The sequence below is a fragment of the Megalobrama amblycephala genome, linkage group LG18 (genome assembly GCF_018812025.1).
Source record: "Megalobrama amblycephala isolate DHTTF-2021 linkage group LG18, ASM1881202v1, whole genome shotgun sequence".
NCBI classification, from domain to species: domain Eukaryota; kingdom Metazoa; phylum Chordata; class Actinopteri; order Cypriniformes; family Xenocyprididae; genus Megalobrama; species Megalobrama amblycephala.
This window is the reverse complement of record NC_063061.1, coordinates 23,650,732-23,677,261: the sequence shown is the minus strand read 5'-3', so window position 1 is coordinate 23,677,261 and position 26,530 is coordinate 23,650,732. Positions and strand designations below refer to the sequence as shown.

At 36.3% G+C, this 26,530-nt stretch overlaps 3 protein-coding genes across 7 annotated transcripts in view; 1 reads left to right on the top strand and 2 right to left on the bottom strand.

Annotated features, from left to right (window-relative positions):
* The window catches only part of rai14 (retinoic acid induced 14), a 53,854-nt gene extending 45,561 nt beyond the window's left edge, over window positions 1-8,293 (bottom strand). For 4 of the 5 annotated variants that reach the window (XM_048165401.1, XM_048165403.1, XM_048165404.1 and 1 more), the window contains exons 1-2: window positions 8,037-8,293; window positions 7,331-7,402 (exon numbers count right to left, since the gene is read on the bottom strand). In XM_048165401.1, coding sequence (XP_048021358.1) covers window positions 7,331-7,366 — 36 coding nt within the window. In that variant the 5' untranslated portion in view covers window positions 7,367-7,402; window positions 8,037-8,293. The remainder of the gene's footprint in view (window positions 1-7,330; window positions 7,403-8,036) is intronic. The other variant, XM_048165402.1, reaches the window with a different exon arrangement.
* A 5,169-nt stretch (window positions 8,294-13,462) lies between these two features.
* LOC125253357 (granzyme K-like) lies at window positions 13,463-15,234 on the bottom strand. The gene is made up of 5 exons (XM_048167293.1): window positions 14,884-15,234; window positions 14,632-14,776; window positions 14,240-14,387; window positions 13,897-14,151; window positions 13,463-13,796 (listed from the first exon to the last, which is right to left on the bottom strand). The coding sequence occupies exons 1-5, from the start codon at window positions 14,945-14,947 to the stop codon at window positions 13,626-13,628; spliced, it is 783 nt and encodes a 260-aa protein (XP_048023250.1). The 5' UTR covers window positions 14,948-15,234; the 3' UTR covers window positions 13,463-13,625.
* Window positions 15,235-22,829: 7,595 nt separating this feature from the next.
* Window positions 22,830-26,235, top strand: rxfp3 (relaxin family peptide receptor 3). The gene has a single exon (XM_048165742.1). It carries the CDS (start codon window positions 24,005-24,007, stop codon window positions 25,241-25,243), a length of 1,239 nt encoding a protein of 412 aa, XP_048021699.1. The 5' UTR covers window positions 22,830-24,004; the 3' UTR covers window positions 25,244-26,235.
* The last annotated feature ends 295 nt before the right edge of the window (window positions 26,236-26,530 follow it).

Sequence of the window (26,530 nt, the reverse complement as noted above, 5' to 3'; positions counted from 1 at the left end):
CTATTCTTATTAAGATAACATATAAGAAAGCTGAAATAAATGGCATTGCTTAAAGCAATCAACACACACAAACTGTTATCTGGGATGAGCTTCCTGAGCAGTAATACTAACAGTTAATAGTCTCAGTGCAGCAGTTTAGGGAGCCAGACGTGTTTGATTTATCCTGACGGCTAATTTCTCAACCTGTAAAGCTTGTCATTACTTCACCACAACAACCATTACTGAGATGACTCGTGCTTAAACCAATTTGAAAGCTCACAGTATGTCTTAAGTCACTGGGGAGATACAAATGGGCCATCTTATACCATCAGGACTGCACTTTATCAAACCACAATTACATGAAGGGAAAACAAGGCAAATGAAAATTGAATCTGGGATAGCTGTATTAGGCCAGAAGATGTAATATGTAGACCAGAAGGGATGTGAACTGAAAGGGCTGAGGTTAAGGGGAGGGGGGAGTTGGGGCTAGATTTGCTAATCTCTAAAAGCCGGGCAGCTGGGTCTGGGCTAATACAGAAACCCTCTTCTTAGTGCGGCTACCTGCTGTGCCCATTCTCATCCGCTTTACACTGCTGCCAGACTCACTCTGATTGGTCATCTGGGGCTTTTTTTGAGGTTATCTGATTGGTCCTGGACCAAACGGATGAGAGCTGTAAACATTTGATTGGTCATTGAAATCTGAACTGAAAACAGAGATGGTATGGGGGTCAGCTGTTTGATTAGACAATGACCAGACATGTACAGTCAGTCAAAATAAACCTCACTTTTACCGATGTTATTTTTAGTATTCCTTTTAATATTTGGCTGGCATAACCAAAGACATGAAATTAATACACACCTGGCACTGTCAATAGAAGGTGCTATTTTTAAGGCAACCTACTTTTGGAAAGGCAACGGGACTGTTATTTGGTCAGCCTAGACCGTGATCCACTCCCTTTAAGGTTTGAATTAAGCAGCAATGACTCCGTGTATAAAAGGTGTCGGTCTACGACAGAGGATAGAAAGGAATTAGTGTCTGGGCAGTCTGCTAGGGCCAAGCAAATACAGTTAAACACCGAGAAGAGAGTGGGAAGGGATGCTACATGTGTGTTCACTGCGAATACTTTTACAGAGCCTGTGAAATAGCGTAGACTCCGATTCAACCCACTAAATAAATATTGCACAGGAGACGTTTGTCTTTGCCATTTGAGGTTATACAATGTAATGAAGGGTTGTGTGTTTTACCCTCACATGGCAGAGACCCCGTTTCTAAATCCCCTGGCAGCCATATCTTACTGATGAGGTAATTCCACAAAAGCACAGCTAGCCTTATCTCAATTCTCCCTCCTCAACCACTTTAACCTCAGAACTGGACACATCTGATTCTTCCCAGAATGGACACACTGACCTAGGGTGAAACCAAAATACCATTAACAACATTATGATGCCATTAATCCACGTTTTTCTGTTGACTTAAGTTTTATGGGAAGAGTAAAATGAGTCCTTATCTCCTCAGACAGCTCTGGATAGATTTCACTGAGGGTTTCATCATGTTGAAGGTTGTAGTTAATTGGGAAAAGGGTAAGGACACTAATTAAGTGCCATGGACATGACTATGTTCCAGATGAGATAAATCCAGTCTGTTGGGAGTCTTGACGTGAACTCAACTGACACGGGAAAAGGCTTGGTAGAGAAAAAGAAATTAACACAAATATTACGTTTCATAACACGATGAGCTTTACATTAACATTTTGACCTGATCGTTAACGTGAGGCCACACCTGATGTTAGCTAAATGATGCACTCTATGAAGTTAAACTAGGGCTGCACAATTATAACAAAAAATAATTGTAATTGCGCCTTTGAACGATTATGCAATTGTGGCATCCGTAATTGTAATCACAATTAGAAATTCAATTAATTGTGCAGCACTAAGTTAAACCAGCATCATGTCAACTGTAGAGAAAACCTATTACAGTCTTGTGACAACTTAATATAATTCGTACAAGATGAATAAATCATAAAATATAAAAGTTACAACTAAGCTCATACGAAACAACCATAATTTTTAATCCTGTTACAATCATATTTGGGGGATTAGGGCTGTCACGGTACCAAAATTTCTGCAGTCAGCACCAAAAATAATTAAAATTTTGCAGTTCTCTATACTAGGGATGCTCATAATTAACCGATCAGCCATTAACCAAGAGTACGAATTTTGACCTAGTAATTTTTAAAGTACGTTTTCAAGATATTTTAAGACATTTGCTGCATGGTTAAAAATATGCTACAAATATAAAAAAAGTTGTGTATAAGTCGCATTTTATTCAGGAATTTTTGTTCCACTCACTCCACAAAAAGTCCTATAAATTTAACAGTATTCAAAACAGAAGAATAAAACATAAGTAGCTATATAAACATCAAGCCAAAATGAATTCATTTAAAGCGAAACTGAAACAGAAACCTGCGTTGGGCTCACATAAAATCTCTCACTCGGCACGAATCAAAATGTTTCCATATTCGTGATGCATTTAGATGCTAATCTATTATTTATTATGCAAACTAGGCTTTGTACTTCACTCGAAGCCCAATACTGATGTTAAACATCATCCTTCAAATGCACAAATATGTGTTTGGCGTAACACCACAGTGGGGTGCTGGTCACGCTGAACGGCACAGATTGTGCTATGAACTATTTAAATTGAGCAGTATAACTTTTTATATGTTTGGTTGTCTATTTTATTTTAATAATGAACAGACTGCTATGTCAGTTTAGCAATTTATGTTGCATGTATGCATGAGGTGCCTGCACAATCACTTAAGAAACAACTTAAAATACTCTGTCATTTATTGTCATACAGATAAGAGTAAGAAGACATAATTCGAAACCATAAAGGGTTTACTTTTTTCTGCAAACTCAAAATACAAACAAAACATTGTGCTTTTGAAAAATAAAACTAAGTCTGTCAATCTCTACACTATTGCAAAAACTCTGTTATAATAAAAAAGCTTGTATTAATTATATAATGAATCTCTGATTTACATCATGATTACACTTTGGTTATAATGAAAGGATTCAAGAGCGTGCGGCTCGCATTGGAAAAAAACAAAAACTTGTGATTTTCAGCAGTGTTAAGTGGATTTTGACAAACTTACTGACAAGCACCTCTGATAGGCCATTGCATCCACAAGCTCAACAGATATGATTGTGATTGGCTACAATGCTCAATGTTTGTAAAAACACATTGTAAATAAAAACCTCAAACAAACACGAACAAGTGCGTTTGAAAGCAGCGTCTATCAGTGGGTACCGAATCTACCCGGTACTCTGTAACACCTGTACTGCAGAAATGCTGGTACCATCAACTTTTTTTGGTACCGACTGGTACCAGTAGGACCTGTACTTTTGACAACCCTAAAAGGGATAGTTCACCCAAAATTGAAAACTTGCATGACTTTTTTTTCTGCGGATCACAAAATATGATGTTTTGAAGAATGTTGGTGACCAAACAATTTTGATGACTATTGACCATCTCAAAATATTTACTTTAAAGATCCACAGAACCTATTTGAGGCTGGGTTGTGGGCAGTTTTTTTTTTTTTGATTTTTTAAATTTTTTTTTTTTTTTTTTTTTTTTTTTTTACAGATTTCTACAAATTATTATGACTTTTCATGAGACTGGGTTAGAAAGCCACACTTGAAAGTTCATCTGATCTAAAGCGAAAATGAAACAATCATGCTAAATAAGGATCATCTAGACAATTTTCATTTCACTTTCCTGATTCATTTGTCAACTTAACCTAAAATACACTGGATAACTAGATAAATCTATTAAACTACATAAAAGCCCACATAACATCAACAGATAACAAATTACAAGTGCGATTTTTTAATCGGCAAAAGGGTCTGTTAAGCAATTAACAGTCCATTCAGGCCACAATGTGATTAAATGTTATCCAAACATTTGTGATACAATTTTTCCATTGCATCAGTGAAATAAAGTTAACAACTAAATGAGCTTAAATTAAAAAAACAGGGACCCTATTAACTACATTACATGATAATGTTAATTGATTAAGAATCTAATTAAAGACAAGCTAATAAATAAAGAGATTAGGCAGTAATGTCAGCAGCCTGCAAAGTATTAACTTACATCTAGACGCTTACATGGGAAAAGAACCCCAAGCAAAAGTGGAGGTTTTCCAAATTCTCAATGTCTTAAGCAGACCCAAAGTGAGTCCATGAGCAGATAAAAGACAGCTCTCATCATATTAACATAGCAAAATTAGATATGTGTCTGCAATTGATTTGTGCACAAAAGATCTATTCTTGCAAGTGAAAGACAGAAGTCAAATAGTGTCGCTATCCTACTGAGATGCAATAAACCTGGTCTACAACAAGCTGTTTTTAATGTCTTGTACCTTACACATAAGGACTGGAATTTCATGCCACCCTGAGCAAGAAGCTAGAAAAAGCTTTTTATGATTCTCTCAAACATGCCACAAATACCAACAAATGTAATAATAGCACAATCTCTTGCTCTTTGTTATGCAATATGTTATGGGTACACCAGGATGGTTCAAATGGGACTACAAACACATGAAGTGCTGGTAGAGTAACATCACACATATTACAAGAACTTGGCAATGACTCAGATGCTCTTGTAAAAGTATTTATCCTGGCAGTTCTGATCTCCTGTTTTGCTCAAGAATGAAGGCCTGGCCTTACATGAAAATTCCTGTACGGTTCTGGACTGACACACAAAACCCAAAATAGAACCAGGAGGATATTTTGTTTCTCTTGTTCTTGATTGCCTCTTTTCCAGAAACTCCCTGTATGGGAAAGTACTGAAACAAGACTTTTAATTGTTAAGTGTACTGGTTACAACTGACACTACTAGCAGAAGTGATGACAAAATACAAGTAAAAGGAATCAAAACCAAAAACTTAAAGAGGAAGTTTCTTTTTTTATTAATGGGGACAAAAGTGAGTGAGAGTGTATGTGCATATATATATATATATATATATATATATATATATATATATATATATATGTGTGTGTGTGTGTGTGTGTGTGTGTGTGTGTGTTTGTGTGTGTGTCTGTACAAATATACAGTGCTCAGCGTAAATGAGTACACCCCCTTTGATAAGTAACATTTTAAACAATATCTCAATGAACACAAAAACAATTTCCAAAATGTTGACAAGAATAAGTTTAATATAACATCTGTTTAACTTATAACATGTAATTAAGGTTAATAATATAACTTAGGGTAATGCAAAATGAGTATACCCCACAACAAAAACTGCTACATCTAGTACTTTGCATGGCCTCCATGATTTTTAATGACAGCACCAAGTCTTCTAGGCATGGCAATGAACAAGTTGGCGACATTCTGCAACATCTATCTTTTTCCATTCTTCAAGAATGACCTCTTTTAGAGACTGGATGCTGGATGGAGAGTGATGCTCAACTTGTCTCTTCAGAATTCCCCATAGGTGTTCAATTGGGTCAGATCAGGAGCCAGTGAATCACTTTCACCCTGTTCTTCTTCAGAAATCCAACACTGCCACCACCATGTTTCACTGTAGGCACCATGCATTTTTCTTTGTATTCCTCACCATTGTGACGCCATACAGTTTTGAAGCCATCAGTTCCAAAAACATTTATCTTGGTCTCATTACTCTAGAGTATAGAGTCCCAGTAGACTTCATCTTTGTCAGCATGGGCCCTGGCAAACTCTAGGTGGGCTTTTTTTGTGCCTGGGCTTTAGGAGAGGCTTCTTTCGTGGATGGCACCCATGCATGCCACTCCTCTACAGTGTACGCCGTATTGTCTCACAAGAAATGGTCACCACAGTTTGGCTTTCTACTTCTTTAGATTACTGCAGTGAACTTGCATGCCGATTTTCTTCAACCCTTCTCATCAGAAGACGCTCCTGTCGAGGTGTTAACTTCCGTGGATGACCTGGACATCTGTGAGGTGGTTGCAGTTCCATCTTTTTTTAAATTTTTGTACCACTTTTGCTACAGTATTCTGACCGATAAGTAAAGCTTTGCTGATCTTCTTGTAGCCTTCACCTTTCTGGTCAAAATAATTTTCTTTCTCAGTTCTTATGACAATTCTCTTCCATGTGGTGCCATTGCTGACAGCATGAAATGGGAGGGCATTTTTACACCCTTTTATAGTCAACTGTCTGCTGGACACCTGTGTAATGAATAATTAGACATTTGTAGTCTAAAATTTAGCTTTGCTTCAGAGACTTTCAGTGGGGTGTACTCATTTTTGCATCACCTAAATTTGAGTAAAACTGAACATTTTGTTCTCCAAGTTATATTATTAACCTTACTTTCATGTTATTAGTTAAACAGATGTTATATAAAACTTAGTCTTGACAACATTTTGGAAATTGTTTTTGTGTTCAATGAGATATTGTTTAAAATGTTACTTTTCTCATTTACGCAGAGCACTGTATACAGGCTCTAATAAATGACATGCTATTTTGTTGCACAAATAATGCACAAAGACAGCCATGCAAAGTTCTACCTATGAATTGAGGGAGTATATTACTTTATAAAATTATGATGAAAATGATGTTTCTAGGCAACCACATTGTTGTGCAAGCAAACACCCACCATTTAGTAAAGATAAAAACAGTAAAGCTTGACTTAGCCTCCATACAAGGAGAAAATCAATATAATGAGCTGTGAACGTGGCTTGCTCTTAACAACATTCCGTGCAAATGTTCAAAATGCCACTGTGACCATGTGCTGGCAGAGAGTATATTAAAAGTCAGCTTAGTTCTGTGGTTTGATGATCGCACAGAATTTCACAGTAATCTCTATCCGCTGACTCAGCCCAAGTGGCAATGATTTGGCAAGCCAAAACATGAAATTATAAGCAAAAGCGTTTCATTCGTGCACATTCCTATACTTCAGCCGGAGACTGATGTTGTTCTATTATAGGCTTAGAAATGATTGCTGAATCACATCTGGTGGCAGGAAGCTCCTCTTAGGGGTGTTTTTTCACTCTTTCTTTGGGAGTGCAGAAGTTCTGTGCCTTAAATTTATACTCCCAGTTATGACTCAGTCTTCATAATAAAGCTGCAGACATGTCTGATTCTGAGTCATTCACTCATCATGCAGTCTAGAACATTCACAGAAACTGACCATGAAACTTTGCCTCAGATTCCAACTTAATGAAAATATAGACAACTTAAAATGTCATGCCTGAGAATATGGTGTTAAATATTTCATGGAGAGACTGTTCATGCGATTCTCAACACAAGAGTTCAAGACCAACACACCATTCAGTTCCCGAACCAGCTGAAAGTACACTAGGTCATACTTACATCACTCTTCCTAAATTTTGCTTTCAGGCTCTTCATATTAGTCCATTCAGATTCCAACAGATCCCAAGACACCTGAATAAAATCAAACTTTAGTTAGTCATACACACCTACTCCAAAGCAAACTGACGCTCAATCCGGCGGAAACTAAGGATCAGGTCAGCACTGTTATTAATGGCAAAACTAGGACCAGGCTTTTGGAGGCAAAACAGGGTGGATCAAGTTACAGTGGCCCCAGTGGCAGTAGAACGGAATCTAATGTGTGTTCACTGTGCAAATTTTACAATGTCAGAGCATTTTGTGTTCCTTTCCAGACACTTCCGTCCAGACACTCTGTGAGCTCCATAAATACACATAAACTGGGGTCACTGATATTCTTGGATCTTCCTGAAGAGTCTCCACGGGAAAGTGAAAAGTTTAGATGGAGTGTTCAGAAAGGCTCCAACAAGATAAGAAAAGCAAACAGGACTGACCGCGCGCTTCACTAAGGAACAATGGCAACACTGTGTCCAACTATAGCTGACAGGAATGATTATTGTAAACAACACTGACATACAAATGTAACACTGAAGCGAAATGATAACTATTTTATTCGGTAGCGTGAAGTCTGAAATGTTTCGTTCTTAAGTTCAGCAGAGTTCCAACTGAAATAGCTTTAAATTGGAAGGAAAAATACACGGGAAAAGAGTGTTTAGATTTCTGCACTTACCCACTTTGCAAAAGTTAAGCCGCACACACAGACCTCAGGGGTTTGTTGCTAACACACTTTTCCGAGTGGTGTTAAGTGCTTCACATACCATTTAGTGCAATTTGGACTCGTATATATCAGGAAAAGACCGGCGGAAAATGCGAGCGGTGGGCTAAAGGGGAGAAACCAAGAACAAAGTTATTCGCCGACAACAATCCATTCAAGTGGCGCTCGCGCTGCCTCTGATTGTTCCCCGGGCAGATAGAGTGACGTCACCATCCATGTGTCCTCGTGACTACAGAGCTTGACTGTATATACTTTACAGTACCGATGCATGTTTTATTCCTCTTACAAAATGTTCAACATGCTAGCAATAATGTTAACCAAAATTCCTATGTGATTTTTTAATTAGTGGAACTTCTGTCTCCTAGGATGAATTTAAAGGAAAACATTTCCCAGCCAGATTTTTTTTATTTCCCTCTATAATGAATGTAAGAAATATACTTTATACGTTGCAGTTTCCAATAAGAACGTAGGAAGTAAGTGCAAATATATTTTTAGTTCATTGGTATTTATGTGTACAATTTATCAGATGTAAATGTTTGTAGCCTATTTGTTTATTATAATGATAAATGATTGCATCAGCCAGGGGATGTAATTAAAATAATGTGCATAATTTGCATTTACATTAATTTTTAATTAATTTAACTAATTAAAGATTTTTACATCACGATCTGTGAGTATGCTATTTCTATATCAAACCAGCCAGTATTTGAGAATTTTAATTAACAAACAAATGACTACTTCTGATTTATTGACTGCCAGATAACTTGTGTTATGAAATCCTTGAGAAAAACAACAAGTAATTACCATCACCATCATAAGTTAATTAAAATCGAATAAGAGCATTGGCTAATTATATATTGTTAATTTTCAAAGCTATACGCTTTAAAGGGAGATCCAAAATTATTTTTAATTGGAATAACCTATTAGTTTTACCGCTGTAACAAACTATGATTACCAAGGTTCACGGGACCAGTTTTATTCCATCCGGACAAAGAATTTACCAGTGTCAGTAATCGCTCGGGAGCAGATATCTTTAAGATGATGTATATAGGCTATAAATAGAAGTTGTGAGCGATATGCAATAGCCTACTTTCCACTGGGACCGTAAAAGTGTCCTCGGGCTCTGAAGCCAAACGTGCGTATTCGATATACTGACCTACTATCCGGTACAGCAGTGCTGGGGAAGGGCGCCGCGAGGTGGACACGTCCAAAGGTTTTAAAGGCGTGTTCTGTATACTAAATCAGATCCATGCAAAATCATGGCTTGATAATAGCCTATAGTACAGCACATATGGCATCAAACAGAACTGCGGCCCACCGACTCATATTGGGGAAGAAAAATAGTTGCTGACAGAATGAGTTTTTGGTGTTTCTTTTCAAATAAAATACTAGGGGCAAATAAAGGCTTGTATTAGAATCGCTGCTGTAATATCAAGCACATTCATGTTTCACTGTGTAATTTTGGCTTTCACTGTAGAATAAAATGTGTTGACAGTAGAACTAATAGACTGACAAGAAGCCCGCCCTTGTAATTTCCTCAGAGCTGAAACACATCTGTGGTCATGCAGCACCAGAACAAAGAATAACACCAATCCCACGCTTGTCTCTCTGGTTATTGTGGTGGGTCTGTTCCTTGGTGGTCCATTGCCACAAGCGACAGTCTAATAAACACTACAATAAGTTTAAACAACATTATTTAGGTTACCTATCAAAAAACAAGATGTCAAGATGAGAATATGAAAACATATTAAAAGCAACACAGCCCCAGGCTATGACACAGTTGCAACACAAGTTAAGCTTCTTTCCCTTTTTTTCCTCTCTGAAATAAATAAAAGAAAAATACACCGTGTGCAGAATTATTAGTCAAGTTGATTTTCTGATCATATATTTTTTTCCAAGCACATCTTACCAATTCCAGACCACACCAATCTTAATAACTACTTTTAATTTTGTATTTAATCATTTATAAGTGATATATAATTGTTCATGAAGGCTGGGAATGCAAAACACCTTATATTCAGGTGTGCAGAATTACTAGCAGGTTTTCTTTTACAGATAAAATGAGCTGAAAAAAAGAGATTTAACTGAAAAAAAGGTCAAAAATTATTAAATGCTCATGATAAGGATGCAATAGAAATTGCAAAGTTGAGGCATTACCAATGGACACTCATTGGCTCAGTAGGGAAAAAAAACAAAAGAATTAAGAATAAAGGTGAAGAATTAAGTGTAAAACCATCAGAAACCCTTCAGTCTCCAATGCCACCATTTTTCAGAACTGCAACCTACCTTCTACTCTCCAGAAGTGCAAGGTGTCAGGATCTCAGGGACTTATAAAATGAGCCCCACTTAATAAGAATCACAAGATGAAGTGTTGTAAAATGCATGAATACTACAGATTGAGAGTGACTCTTGAAGGACCAGCACCACATCCTCATGTACCACTGTTTGATGAATTCATCTTCCAGAATCTGGCAGTAAGGTGTGGGAGTTCATTTTTAGTCTATCTCCTATCCTGAAAAGTCGTCTTGCAGATATGTAATAAAAATGATCTTCCAAAACCTAAAGGGTTCCTGATGGTTTCACACTTAATTCTTCACCTTAATTCTTAATCCTTTTTCAGTTATCATGTGTCTTTTCTTCTCCTATTTTTGTCAGACCCTGCTGACCCAATGAGCATTTCACTGTCCATTGCTCATGCCTTAACTTTGCAATTTCTAGTATTGCATTAGTATTGCATCCTTCTCATTAGCATTTAATAATTATTAAATCTCTTTTTCGGCTCATTTTGACCATAAAAGAAAACCTGCCTAATAATTATGCACACCTGAATATAAGGCATTTTTCATTCCTAGCCGTCATGAACAATTATATATCACTTATAAATGATTAAATACAAAATTAATAGTATAAGATCGATGTGAAGAGGGTTTCAAGTACATACTTTTTAAAATGTACATCATTTGCTGCTTATTATCTTAAACCAAGAGCAACAACATTTGTACAGCCTTATACAGAATAGTACAGAATAATTATAGCCTTTACCAAAGCCATGTGTTTCTGCATATTAATTGAAACAAGAATCTGCAGAGGGCTGTTTATTCTGTTTCCCCCACACTCATCCTTGTGGCCAATATACTGGTTTATCTCCTCATACAGTGGCTAAATAAAGCTTTGGACGGAGGTGGGCTTAGAGGTGACATTCTTCACCTCACATCAATAACTGATGCTGCAGGAAGAAAGTGCACTGAGCTGGCAATGTACAGGAACAGCTATATGACACAAAAGGATAAAGCTGAGCTTTTCATCATAAAATTTCTCAGGGTCAAAATATCTCATGAAGGAACCCAATTGTTTCAATGGGCTCATGATCTCCATTGGTGCTGACAATGTGTCCACTGATCATGCAGTTAGTTGTAGTAAATATTTCAGTAATGATGAATCTCGCATGAATAATATATTGCATACATACGCAAATCAGAATTTTTATATGCATACCAACATGCACCACTCATATAATGAATACAGTTTAGAACTAAAAATGAAATATGACTGAGATGAAAGATGTGAAGATTTCAAAACAACATTGTAAGGCAAATGAGGGCATCAGTATAACACACTCAGCTTGGATTACGTTTGGAAGATTGTTCCTGTACTGAATTAAAAATGTAACGGAATAGAAGGTTTCGGGCAAGGATCACTGCTAGACACCTCATCTCTCCGAGGGAATCTTCTCTAAAATGAGTTAAAGTACATGCTTGATTACTGAAGTTCTCTGTCCAGGAGGGGGTAGTACTGTTCTGTTATAACTACCACTCAATTTTACTCAAGCTTTCTGGCATCCTCTCTCCTCTCTGCTTAGAGCAGATTTGAAGAGGCTCTTGCATCATACACTTTCAGCGAAAGACCTTTGAATGTTATCCACTTTGAGCTTAAACCTGGCAGCGAGCACAGGAATCAGGATAAGCACGCAAAATATTCTGAATATATTGACCGGTGACTTGTGTCTCCACTTACACTGATTAAAGTCCCTACACAGCATCCTCAGCAAAGCAATTTTAGCAACTCAAGGAAAATGCTGCATAATGACATGAAGACTGTGTCCTTTTACATTATATTTAATGGCATGACATAAGAATTTCAAATTAGCAATTGAATCCGTTGTTATGGATTTTATGGATCCCTTAAGACAAAGCATGTGCAAATTCATAAATCAACACCATTGCTGAATACATAGGCCTGTTTCTTATTTAAAACCGCAATGAAAAAAGACGCGGTTTGAAATCGCTGGTGTTTCTGACGTCACAAACCACCTTGTAATCAATCATGTCAATATGCAGCGGGCTTTAGCATATCATTAACCTTGACCGCTCTGAAACAGGAGAGTCCGGTATATTCCGGTATATTTTTCTGTTGATATAAAAAATCGGGTAGATTTGGCAGTATAGCGGGTGTTTGATGTAGGTTATATAACTAAGTATATGCCTTTATCCACTGACGTTAAGGATACTGGTTTGTAAGGTTAGCTACTTGATTGTTAGAAGACAGCTGTCTGACTCGCGAACGGGAACAAAGTTTGTGTAACATTAGCAACACATTATTAGCTGTTTGATAATGTAGTCAAGCAAAAGGCTAATCATATTTATCATACCGTTATGTGTCTGGTGTTGTAAACAGCGATACCATTGTGCTGCGTTTACCTCAGTAAGTTGACCAAATGGAGCTCTTGAGTTCATTCGAGTGAGTGGAGGCGGGGATAATTAGCATATTCATATATCTGTGTATAATAAATGAGGCAAAGGTGTAGAGTTACATTCAAGCTATTTTAAGGCGTGAAGATTTTTTTTTTTTTAAGTGTCATTTTGGTGATCAAAAATCAGTTTTAAGGGATACAATTATTGACTACAGGCGGACTTTAAATGTAGACTTTTGATGTAAACTTAAATTTCTAACCTCTGTTGCACACATTTTCTGAATTTTCAAACCCCGTGTGTAATTCTGTCCTTGACTCTGAAAAAGGTTTGTTGTACGTCCTCAGCAGGAGGTATCAGTTTGTTTGTCTGAATGTGTTTTGAATACAAATATCATAAAAGCCAATGGGAGTTTAACTGATTAACTGGTGTTAATGTGAAATGTGTTTAACAGAATACAAACAAGACAGAATACATTTCTAATTAAATGAATCTGCAGTCATTAACAGTGATGTTTTGAAAACTGAGGATAAATTTTCAGTTGGCAAACCATAAAAATGATTCCATTTCATAAGTTTCACCAGACAACAGATCATCTTCTGATGTTTATTTAACCATAACAAGAGTGTCCATCAATAATAAAGCACAGTGGAAAATCTTCATTGAATATTAATGCAATATCAGACACATTAACATGATTTAGCTCTGTTTTGCTTTATTTGTTAATTAAAAAAAAAAAAAAGTGAAAAAGTTTGGTATTGCTTTATTTAACCCTAATTCCAAAAGCATAACATTTTAAAAGTTACAGCAATCTGAACTACAAACAACAGTATATATGCTGGAAATGTTTAAGTTCTTAAAAAGTTGTGCTGTTGAATTGTTTTTTCAGTATGCTATTGATCCAGGAGATATGTTTTTTGGAGAGAAATGTGTACACAGTTGGTTTCTTGGGATTAGCGCATCCTCTCGACCCTGATACTATTCCAACCATGTTTTTCTTACATTCCAGAGGTCCACCGGAATCTCCCTAAAAAAAGAAAACAAGGTTCTTTTTTCTTCAGACAGTTAAAGGGATGATTTCAAAGAGGCTGCAACAGCCATAAATCAAAGACAACAATATGACATACCCAACAGGTGCCACTCTTTTCCTGCTTGTTTCCTGCACACATCATGTCTTTGGTGATCACAATATCACTCTTGTAGTCTCGGCTGCACTGATTTCTGTCCACAACTGTCACCTCTAACATTTGCAGTTTATCAGAAGGTTCCATGACATTAGAATTAGTAGTTCCCCAACCTGTCACAACACATTTTGTTCCAGGTGGAACATCTTGTTCCTTTTTAGGGATTTTTTTGGGTTTGGCTTTCACTTTTTTTTTTAGCTGCAGAAGAAAATTAAATGCTCAAATGCATACTGTGAAAAACGTCATAGACTAAATGTCTAAACAACCACATTCAGTTCATCCTTACCTTAATGAGCATAATGTCATCTTGTTTAGTCCTTGCATTGAATGTTTGAGGTTTCGCATAACTGAGGATGTCAACGCGCTGAGAGCCTTTACTCGCTTTACTCAGAGACAGAGATCCAATGAGAACCGTCACAGATGTAATGGGTTTTCTGAAATAGAAAACTGACTTAGATGTGCTTAGGACTAAGAAACTGAGGGCTTAGCATATATATATATATATATATATATATATATATATATATATATATATATATATATATATATATATAAAACCCACCCTAAAACCTAACTATACCATGAAACCTGTCCCTAGTCTTACATCCCACCTCAGAACAATTATTTTGAAATATAACAGGAACATTGTACGTCACAATTATTTAATTGTTGCCTTACTCTTCGCATTGTGCTGAAGTTAAAACCCATTGGTTTTGAATGAGGATTCCCCCACACACATGGATCTGGTCCTTCTGAATGGACACCATCCACGATTGAAGTTTTTTGACATCTTTGCCTCCAATAATGGACACCTCAGAGCAAGCTGGAACAGAGATTTTTAAAGGCGTTTACAGATTAAACAAAAACAAACTGATGAATTTGCAATGTGAACTTTTTGATCAAACTCTGTGACAGATAAATAACCATTACCTGCTACTTTGAAAAAGGTGAACGCCAGGAAGTGATACACAGTCAAATATCTGCAAACATCCATCTTGCAGACCTTTCTCTCAGCCAAAAGTCAATGTGTTGCCTCAGACATCCAACAATGTCAAGTGTAAGAGCAATGAGGAAATAACTGTTTTTCAGTGCGCGTTACTTTGTGGTCAGAGCAGAATCAAAAGGTGTGTAGACGTGGGGGTGTTTGCATGCAATGTGATGCATCTGTTTTTGCAAATTTTAGCAAGTTGACATTTAGATTATGACATCTATGACATCTACTGTCATAATCTTTTCTGTAAGTGCTATTCATATGAGAGAGCAGAACTTTAAAAATAAAAGTGCTTTAAAGCTAAGAGAGAGTTGTAAAAGCTTTTTAAAGACAGTCAAGCTCTACTGACTGTATCTATTGCATTCTGTTGATTAAAACAGAAAATAATTTAAACCCACATCGACATTTACAAAAGTCTATGGGACAAACAACAAACAGTTATCTGTTAAAAAACTGTTATCCCTAAAGACTTTAGTATAGGATTGTACTTTACAAACTACTATGGCACAAGCTTGTATCTTCTGCACTAATCATCATTATCGAACGTAAGAGTCCAACACAACAAAAGACGTTGTATTATTACATTCTTTTTCAAGTATTCCTCCCCTATTAAAATAAGTCTGAGAGGGGCTCTTTGTGACATGAGTTAAGACATGAGTCTTGAAAGTAAAAGTCTCATGAGGGGACATGTACCCCTCACTGAAAGATTAATGTGAAGCTAAAATAACGGGTTTTCACACCTTCAGAAGCAAAGCAGATGCTTCAAAGTAAAACGCACGGCTGCAGTCTCCTGCTGCACCAACCTTATAGACGTGTGAATCGCAGCTGGAGATTCAAATGAAGACCCAGAGGTTTTTATTTAACCTCATGTCAAGGAGATAAAAGAGGGGAATATGAAACTGTTTTATAAAATAAGTTACTACTTGCAAATGAGAATATTTTACTTTTTTGACATACAAATACAGAGCTGTTACAGCTTTTGAGCTGATGTTGTGAAGAATTTAAAGATGACTGGAACAGAAACAAGCTGTTCTGTGGTTAATTATCATTGCTGTTCACATTATCATTACAATATCATGATGCAATAATTTAGATTATAATACAGATACATTAATATAGAGAAAGATAAAAAAAAATGCGTAACTCCTGAGGTCAAATGATCACCATGAATGCCACAATCAACTAAGTGGAACTTTGGGAAATTGAAGCTTTCTTTCAAGCACAGGAAACAAAGCACATATTTTCATCTGTTTGAAATGTTGTGGTCTTGAGAACAAAAACACACTGGTACATTCTTCCAGATGATGCTGCCCAGATGTGCAATCGCATTTATGAACACCTTTTTAACATCTGCTTATGATCACAACAAAAAATAAAATGTGCATCAAAATACCACAGTGAAAAACAAAAAGACCATGGAAAAAAATTTGAGGTTTACATTTTCCCATTTTCTTTTTTCATGTACTGTATTTGGTGGCACTAAAAGGGTCTTAAATCATTATAGCTGCGAGCAGTGATTATCCGGGTTCAAGTGCTTTAAGGCCTTTAAGCATATGCATAAAAAGGTATTATGTTTTAGCAAGCATGTAATCACTTAGATCATTGATGGAAAAAAAAAAAAAAAACATTTACAGCCAATACAGGCAGTTTGCTAAGGAAATACATGGTTTTTAAAACTTTTTTTTCCACCTTTGTAACACTTAAAGTGCCAGCTATGGCCCAAGACCCATAAAAGTTTCCATGCTTCATTAGTGTACAAACCCAATTTCGTGAAGTTGTGCGCAAATCAGGCAAGAGGCCATTTTTAGCCATTTCATGGCATTTGCCATATAGAAATACAGCATTTTTACAATTTTACTATGGGCCTATCTCCATAAAAGTGCACATGCTTCTTTAGAATCATGTACTGCATGTGCTCACCTAATGATCTGAGTTTTTGTTTAGGAATGATAGGCTTTTAGGTAGACTTGGCCATGCCTATTTTCTAAATGACCCTACTATAGCTACCCAAAGGCCAAAAATTGCGAAAAAATCACATCATATACAAGCCGTGAGTCAAACAGGCCCAGTGAGTTTTGTTCCGATCGGCCTCTGTTAACCTTGCCTGATAGCTGCCACCCACATTTTTCGAGAAACGCGAATGTCCGCAAAGGCAGTCTTGGCACATTCGACAAAGACACCGCATGCCAATTTTCTACTCAATCAGACTTAGGGTTGCGTAGTTATAGCCATTTTTAATTTTTTCACATGTTATAGTGCCACCAAGTGGCAAGTCACCATGCCTTTTTCACACAACCACAGAATGAGCTCTTACATATGTGTGGCAATTTTGGTGAAAATATCTCATTCCGTTCACAAGTTATAGCCATTTTAGTCAAAGTGGTTCTGCTCTCTTCAAACATTTTGGCAGCCCTTAAAATTTTAACTTTTTTTTATAATTATTGACAATCACACTTCAGATAATCATGCTGCACTGGTTTGGTTCTGATTGGGCCAAAAACCAAGGAGTAGTTCTCAAAAGTACGTTTTTCAAAAAATCCAAAATACCCAAAAATTTCGTCATTGAATCCAAGGCATGTATTTTGTCCATATTAAGCCAAGGATTCCAACTGAGCCTACGCCTAACAGTTTAGGAGATATGAGCGATTTTGTACTTTTCACTGCTGTAGCGCACCCGTCAGGCCAATCGAGGCAAACCTTGGTGATGTTGTAGATGGTCTGAGTACTACCAGCCCTCAAAATTTAACCCTTATGTGTTGTTGGGGATGTTTTCATCCACTATGGGGTGTTTTTGAGTCTTAATTTGGCCACAACTTTCTCTGTGTTTCAGCAAATGGAATGATTTTTGGTGACAAATCTTATTTTGATACATATTTTGGGAAAATGCTTTGAAAATTTTCAAAACCTCAAAAATACACTGTGGGCAAATTTACTACCCTTTCGTTATGTTCGTGGATGAAAACATCCACTAAATTAAACTGCTGTAAAAATGTATCAGATAATTTTTTTTTTTTTTTTTTTTTTTTTTTTTTTGCATAAATCTGTTAATCAACTTCAGTCCTGAACAAAACTACTAAATGTTTAAAAAAAAAAATAATCTGTAAAAAAAAACAAATTTTACCTCTTCCCAACAGGGAAAACCACCATCAATCAAGAATGCATGATTATATGGTGTCATGGCTTTGCAATCAAAAAATGTCGTTATAATGGAAGTCAATGGGGCAAAAACAGCCACGAACAGTAAATGAGGGAGAAAAAACTCATTTTGTGTGTTTTTTTCCCCCCAAATCAGTGACATCATTTATAAACTTGCCAATAAAAAAGTAAAAATACTGGATTTTTAAAAAAACATTTAGTAGTTTTGATCAGGACTGAGGTTGATTAATAGATTTATGCAAAAAAAAAATGTGAAAAAAAATATTTATCTGATACATTTTTACAGCAGTTTAATTTAATGGATGTTTTCATCCACAACATAATGAAAGAGTAGTAAATTTGAACAATACACAAGGGTTAAAGTATCTACAACTTACGATTTGGTACTACAAAATGATACGGGATCATCGGGCTGTCAGCATTATGCAAGCCACATTAGCCATCTGTGATAATGTAACTGTTGGTAAACGTTACAAAGGCATCATTGGATGGAATGGATTTCAAAAGCTACAAAAAGTTGCATCACTGATGAAAGGTTATTAGAGGGAAATGATGGGACTCTAATCTCAAGTAAACAGAATTGATCTTAATTAGCAACCACTAAAGACCTCTGACTGTGAAGTATTTTCCCATGTGGTTACGTGTTGAGAAAGCTAACAATCAGTGACTGCTGTTCAGATTTCTAAAGTGTGTTGCACAGATGCTATCATTAAGATAAGGAATCACAAATTAATGGCATGTTATGCTTCAACTACCCACAAACTCATTCCTGTGGCATTCTTTAGGTTAAATACAATACAATACAATTTTTATAAAGTATTATATAATACATTTATACTAATGGGAAGTCTCAGTTCAAGACTACAAACAATAGCCAGCTTTATAAACTCTCAATGATTTTCAAGTGATGCCATAAAGAGATAATTGAGAATGGAAGATCTGTTGGTAGCATGTTTCCTTGTTCAGATCTACATTAATGGACACACTTCTTTAGCACACTACAGCTCTACTGTGGCAGTTTAAATTGGCTGTGCTCATGCCTTGGCAGAGTAAGACTGAATAAACAGGCAGCTTCAAATAAATGCCCTTGATGCAAACCGTGTGGTGTCGTTTTCATCAAGGAATTCTTGTGCTTGAAGGCATAATTACAGAGTTCATGCACCTTCAGCGTATTTATTCATGGATGTGAAAATCCGAGAGGTTTTATCTAATTCATGCCTTTGGCATGACAGCCTTTACTTAAGAGGCTATTTCAAGAGATCTCTCAAAAATAACTATTTATTTATATGTTTGTATATTTATATACTGAACCTAAAGTGATTTGTTAAAAGTATGCTTGAGAAAATGGCATATAGAGACAGTGATCTGTCTTATGGATCTGTGCAGAGAGAAAAAAAATGTTTTCATTTCATGGCCTCGGATACTACTCCACCCAAAAATTAAAATTGTCATCATTTACTCACCCTCATGTCATTCCAAAAACCCTCCATGACTTACTTTCTTCTGTGAAACACAAAAGAAAATATTGAAATAATGAATGTTTCTTCTGTACAAAGAAAGTCAAAGGCCATTCAGCGAATGGAAAAATTTGGAATTCAAATGTCCAGACCTCTCTAAAACATTGTGACTCAACTCAGAAATAACAAGAGTAAATGAGTTGTTTTTTGTTCTTTCAATGAAATAAATAAATGCTAAATAGAATGTCACAATTACACAGTAACAACACCTCTCTTCACCTTCATTTTTTTCAGTTCTTTATGCCATGTTTTACTTCTTAATTGATAAATTTCAGTTTAACCTGTCAAACTCTTTCATAGTTAGTAATTGGATTAGGTAACACAAATGAAATGACATGTGAGTATCACAGACATTCTGAGTTTCAGTAGATCTGATTTGCTAATCTGTACCCACCAATGTAGATCCAGCAGAAACCTAGTTTGCTTCAACTGAGAATCTGTTTCCTTGGGGAAACAAAATGACAGAATGTTGAATCAATTGACTAAATGAAAAAGTATATGCAGCACAGTGGGAGCAGCTACCTGTGACAAGTTTGTGACTCATCCATCACTCAGCCTTAAGCAAACAACAAAGCCAATTACTCCTGAAGACAATGCGTGAAATCAAAGCTCAAACTGAAAACTGACAGGCTTTTTTTGTACTTTTTTGGTGGAATGGGGAATATTCAGATGACTGAACAATTCTTTGTGACAAAAAACATGTAATGTATATGTACATAAAAGTGTCTAAAATCCTCATGTCACTTGAAACCTTTTTTGTATGGTCATATAGGGCACCAAGAGGACCATCACTGTTGCCCCCAGAGAAAGATAAAAAAATAAAAATAGGTGCACGAATCCCTGGGAAACACCTAATTTATGAGTTTCAAAACTTTCCTGGAACCAGCTGGTTTAACATATGGTAGCTGAAATTGTATGCATAAATTAATGCAATTTATGCATTAAAAAAGCTTATGATAATTCCACTCATCTTTCCCTCCATATACAGTCTGCTCTTTTTTTTTTTTAACAAAAATGTGAACATATTGCATTTGAAGCATTTTTAAACATAACACTCTGTCAGGCAGCATGACATTTAGTTTTCTTCTTACTCTGATTGAGCATGTTATGTTTAATGAAATGTTCAGCAATATGTTTTTTTTTTTTGGTCTTTCTTGTCACATCAAGAAATCTTCCCAATACTCACACCTGAAACGTCTGACCTAAGTTTGAACCCACAACACAACAGAAACAGGCTTGTGTTCTACTGTGAAAACATGAGCTGAGACAGTGTGCGAGTACAGTACCATACAAAAAGGACAGAAGGAATGCTCCGAGGGAGCAAGAATGTTGTGCTCCATCCTCAGATATCCATGTTCCCCTGTCTGGATACCGTGGGGAGATCTGATGAATTATTTATATGAGCACAAAAAGCAGAGACTTAATTGATTGATCACTGGGCTTCCACATTCTAGATATGCACTCAGATTCATAGAATCCTGTCAAGTTAAATATTTGTGTACTGCTTGAGTCAATAAAACCCTAATAAGCATTTATTTGAATTGATTTTAGAATGTCAGAATTAGATCAGTCAGATTTTATTTCCACCTTTGCTTATTCCGAATATGATGTTTCCAGATTCAGAGTAAAAAAGGAAATGTTTTAGCTGACCTTGTTTAAAAGCAGGACTATGACTAAACATATAAACCTCTAGAGTAGACAGAACTTCAGTAGAGCTTTAATGGGTTCTATGGGTGCCCTGTACCCAAATAATAATAATAATGAATAAATAAATAAATCACATATAACTACAGTACCTGCCTGAGAGAAATATGCCTAACTATAGTGGAGCTTTAATTGGTGCCATAGGTGTTCCGTACTCAAATACTAATAAAACATATTTATTTAAAAAATAAAATCATTTTATATTATATTATTATGATAAATAAACACATCATGAAGAATATTGGGCCATGTTCCAATTTCATTTCCTGGCTGCCACTGGCACTCAAAGCGAGAAATTGAGCCTGTTCTGTGTTAGGGGGAGACTTATTCGAACTGACCTTTGAAGTTGTAACAATAGTTGACGTAACATGGTTGCCAAGAAACTGTTTTGCGAGGTGAGCTGCTGTTAGAAAGCTGTTAGAGTCTGATAACTAGAGCACAAAATTACTAAAGACAGTGACTCTGGTAAGCAATGAGAGATTACAGAAACACTGTAGTAGAACATCTCAGGTCAGCATTAACAATCTCTAGTCCTTAGAATTTCTGCTGCTTCAAACACATTATTGTACTTGGGGACTGTCATTCTGTTTTTTAAAGAAAAAAAATAAAATTTAGTTTTAAAGCAAACTTTTTTTTTTAAACCAAAAACATTTACTGCATTTATTCTCACCTCTTAACTAGATCGAATCAGAAATCCCACAGGCACCACAGAGCTTCATTAAACTGTTTTTGTGCACCATCGCAAGCTGATGATGAGGATTTGGAGAAGGGCAGGGATCATTAGATCTGACCTGAAATAGGAGCTTATGCACAAAACAACCCTCGAGCAGTTTATAGCAGAAGGCAAAATGATGAAACTTTCAAAGGAGACTGGTGCTAATAAACCAGCTGTCACAAAAAACTTGTCAAAGTGGTCTCTCATCTCGTCTCTCATCTGTCAATGCAATATTATCGGTATGCCATTAATGAATAACATAAAAAAAGTATCAAATAAATTACACTGAAAAATGGTGTGAGAATGAGTGAGAACCTTCAGCCTGTCAATCAAGAGATAACTGACCTCTATATCACACTGAAAAGGTATGATTTCAAAAACAAAAGCACTTTATATGCAAATCTGTATCTTTTCTGTTCTGCAGACACAATACAGAAGATATTGTGGAAACAAGAGCTAGTGGTAAACTGTAATGTTTAGTGAAATATATACTGTGTGTGTGTATTACACACACATATATATATATATATATATATATACACATATATATATATACCAAGAATTTAAGGTATGTATAAATTGACTTTCAAAAAGTGTATATATATATATATATATATATATATATATATATATATATATATATATATATATATATATATATATATATATGTATATATGTATATATATATATATATATATATATATATATATATATATATATATATATATAAGTTTTGAAAGTCAAGAATTTAAGTTATACTTGGTTTCCAAAAATCACACTGGGGAAAAAAAAAATAAAGTTCACTTATTTTAATTTTTTTTATTTTTTGTTGTTGTTGTTGTTGTTGTTGTTGTCATAATAGCGGGCATGTTGTCACAATGGGAAACTGGCATATTCTGTTTTTAGAGAAATTTAAAAAGCAAATAAATAAATAAAATTATAAAAAACAAACCAAACCATGAATAATCAAAAATATGAAAAGCAAAAACAAAAACAACTGCATTAAACATTTCTTTTTCTAAAAACAAATTGTATTTAAACATTTAAAACATGACAACATGCACCAACATAAAAAAAAAAAAAAATTATATATATAAAATTATGACAATTATGAAAAATGCACTTTCCTGAAAGTATGCAGTGTGGTTTCAAAAAATTACATTCACTTGTTTAACTAACAGCTAACAGCTGTTATTTTTAAAAATGTTATTGAAAAATTAAAAAGAGTAGCAGCTGCATTAGCAAAGTAGATATATAGCCTATATTTGAATCCGAAAAGTAAGCCTCGACTAACTGCCAGTTGGTCACACTTAAGACAGTTTATGCAACTGGCCACGGATAATACTAATTTTGAACTAGCTCACAAAACTCCTGCTAGAGAAACAAGCATTTGTGTAAATTATTATTATTATTTTTTTACTCAAAACCTTATAGCCGTTATGACAATTTCCCCATGTGACAAAGCTCCTCTATAACAGGCTACTTCAAAACACCATTCAGTGCATCAATTCATAAATCATTAAAAATTAAATAAAGTTTAATATACTGCAAACTTTTATACTGCAGAAAATACATTTTCACACTCTATTGAACCGTTCAGAGCACCGCATCACAGGGATCACCGCTGTCTGTGATGCGTAAAAGCGCACGCCATCCAATCCATTGACACTTGGCTCTATAAAAACGCAGCGAGCTGTCAGTGCGCGTGAAGAAAAGCACAGACAACAGAATTGTCCGAAAAACATTATTAAAATGAGGATAAATAAACACCCCTCATAGTTCGATATATTTACATCGATTTAAGATCCCATGGTCTTAAATATCACCGTTGCAATGCGCGCGCAAAGACTTTGTCTACGGAAAACTATGATGACAATGTCAGAGAGTGGAGACAGGAGAAGTTGGAATGGTAAGATTCAGGAATGAGTGACTCGAACAGGATGGAAGAATTACACTGAAAAACAGCAATGCAGAAGACTCCAGAGATGCAAGACGAGCGCACAGAGTACGCGTCTGGAAGTCTCCCGTTAAGTGAATACAACGCGAGCTTCGTGGTCAACAGGACCAATCTCTCGTGGAGTGACTTTCAGGATCTAGCCGACTTGGATAAACCCGATTTTATGGGAGACGGATCTGCGGTCCTAAGAATAATGATCTCCATCATTTACTCGGTTGTGTGCGCACTGGGTTTAATCGGAAACATCCTCGTCCTCTATCTCATGAAATCCAAACAAGCATGGAAGAAGTCTTGCATCAACCTCTTTGTGACCAGTTTGGCGGTCACTGACTTTCAGTTTGTTTTGACACTTCCCTTTTGGGCTGTGGAGAACGCCATGGATTTCACTTGGCTGTTTGGGAAGGCGATGTGTAAGATAGTGTCTTATGTCACGGCTACGAACATGTACGCCAGCGTGTTTTTCCTCACGGCTATGAGCGTGGCGAGATACTGCTCCGTGGCTTCGGCGTTAAAAAGTAGGAGGCGCCGGTTGCGTTTCTCCGCGCAGTGGATGACTGTCATCATCTGGATAGCAGCGGTCGGTGCCGCTCTGCCAAATGCGATATTTTCAACGACCGCCACCGTATCTAACGAGGAACTGTGTCTGGTGAAATTTCCAGACCGGAGCGGAGACGCGCAGTTTTGGCTGGGTTTATACCACGCGCAAAAAGTACTTCTGGGGTTCCTCATTCCGTTTGGAATAATCACGATCTGTTACCTGCTTCTTTTGCGCTTCATTACTAACAAAAATGTGAACACCTCAAGCGCTAAGAGAAGATCCAAAGTGACCAAATCTGTGACTATCGTCGTTTTGTCTTTTTTCATGTGCTGGCTGCCGAATCAGGCGTTAACAGCGTGGGGTATCTTAATAAAACTCAATGTAGTGCACTTCAGTTACGAGTATTACACCACACAGGTGTATATCTTTCCAGTCACCGTCTGTTTGGCACATTCAAACAGCTGTCTCAATCCCATTCTGTACTGTTTGATGAGAAGGGAATTCAGAAAGGCGTTGAAAAAGCTATTTTGGCAAATTACATCGCCTTCTGTGACGAACATGAGACCGTTTACCGCCTCCACGAAGCCAGAGCAGGATGAACACGGTCCCGCGCTGGTTCCGCTCAGTCCCGCGGAGCCCGCGCTTATTTTCTATCCTCCGGGTGCCGTCATGTATAACGGAAGAAACGACCTTCTGCCTAACAGCACTTAACGAGAAGTTATGCTGAATAAGTTTTCAGACTCAAACAAAATAGCTAATTAGCTTAGCCTACGGCTCTCTGCCAACTAACGTTAACTAAGCTAAACGAGTTAACCAGCGCGCAGAACCGCAGACTAAAAGCCGTTCTGGAATACCTTTTAGAAGTGGATGGGAACCTCTCCAATTCAAAACATTCCTTAATTACACGGCTCTAAATCCAATCCGAGTTTTACATTCAACGCTCCACTCTCACTAGTGAGAGAAACCGTTTCCAAGCGTTGTTCAAGTTCCACTCCGCATTGCTCATTATTCTGGAGCTGTGAAAACAATCAAATTAAAGCGAAAAGGTGTTATAATTCTTTATAGCCTATCCACAGAGCACAATATGTGGATCTATATACTTTAATGTATCAGATGGTTTACAAAGAAATATAAATTTGTGTTTTTCACAATGAATGTGTCAACAATACCTGATATTTATTCACCTAATTAACAGTATAGTACAAATGTGTATTTTTGGATAATCATTACCCTAAGAAACCATTAACCTGCTGATAAGCATCTTGCATCAGGTTGAATTTGCTGGTAAGATAAAAAAAATAAAATAAAAAAAAATCCTCAAAACAAACATCCATTACCAGACAATATACTAGCCTGAACAGGTTTGGAGCCTGCTGCAAACTATCTTAGGCTTGTTGATGTTTTTTCATCACAGTAAAGATCAAGTGAATCATTAAGATGCTGTGTTATCATTATAGGTCTACATGTGAACTTGTGACAGTTATTTGTAAATTTGGTCAGTTATTTGCATATGATTTTATTGATTTGTCCAACTTTGTCGTCAGATTAAAAAATAACACCACATGCTGTCAAGATGTCGGTCCTAATTAAATCTATAAAAAGGCATAAATAAAATTAATACAAGCTGAAACAGTTTACATCTGAGGTACAACTCTCTGCCAACAGTTTATTGATTATGAACGAAATAAAGTCAAATGATCATCTAAAATGTTTGCATTTCTTAATCCAGTTATTGTTTTGCTTAAAGTGAATATTTATTGGGGTTTGACAATGGACATGATAATTCTCATTGTTTTATGGTGAAAAAAAAAAAATCACCATTCAACCATTCGCCATTCATGAGTAATGAAATTGCATAAAACATCCATCTCGTACAATTTTGTCAACATTTCTTTGTGTACATATAGTCTTTCGCTGATGAAGGCTGTTACTGGCATGTAAATTAGAGTGCAAAGAGAAAGTCTTGATGGAATCAGTGAACAGACGCAGACGTATGGC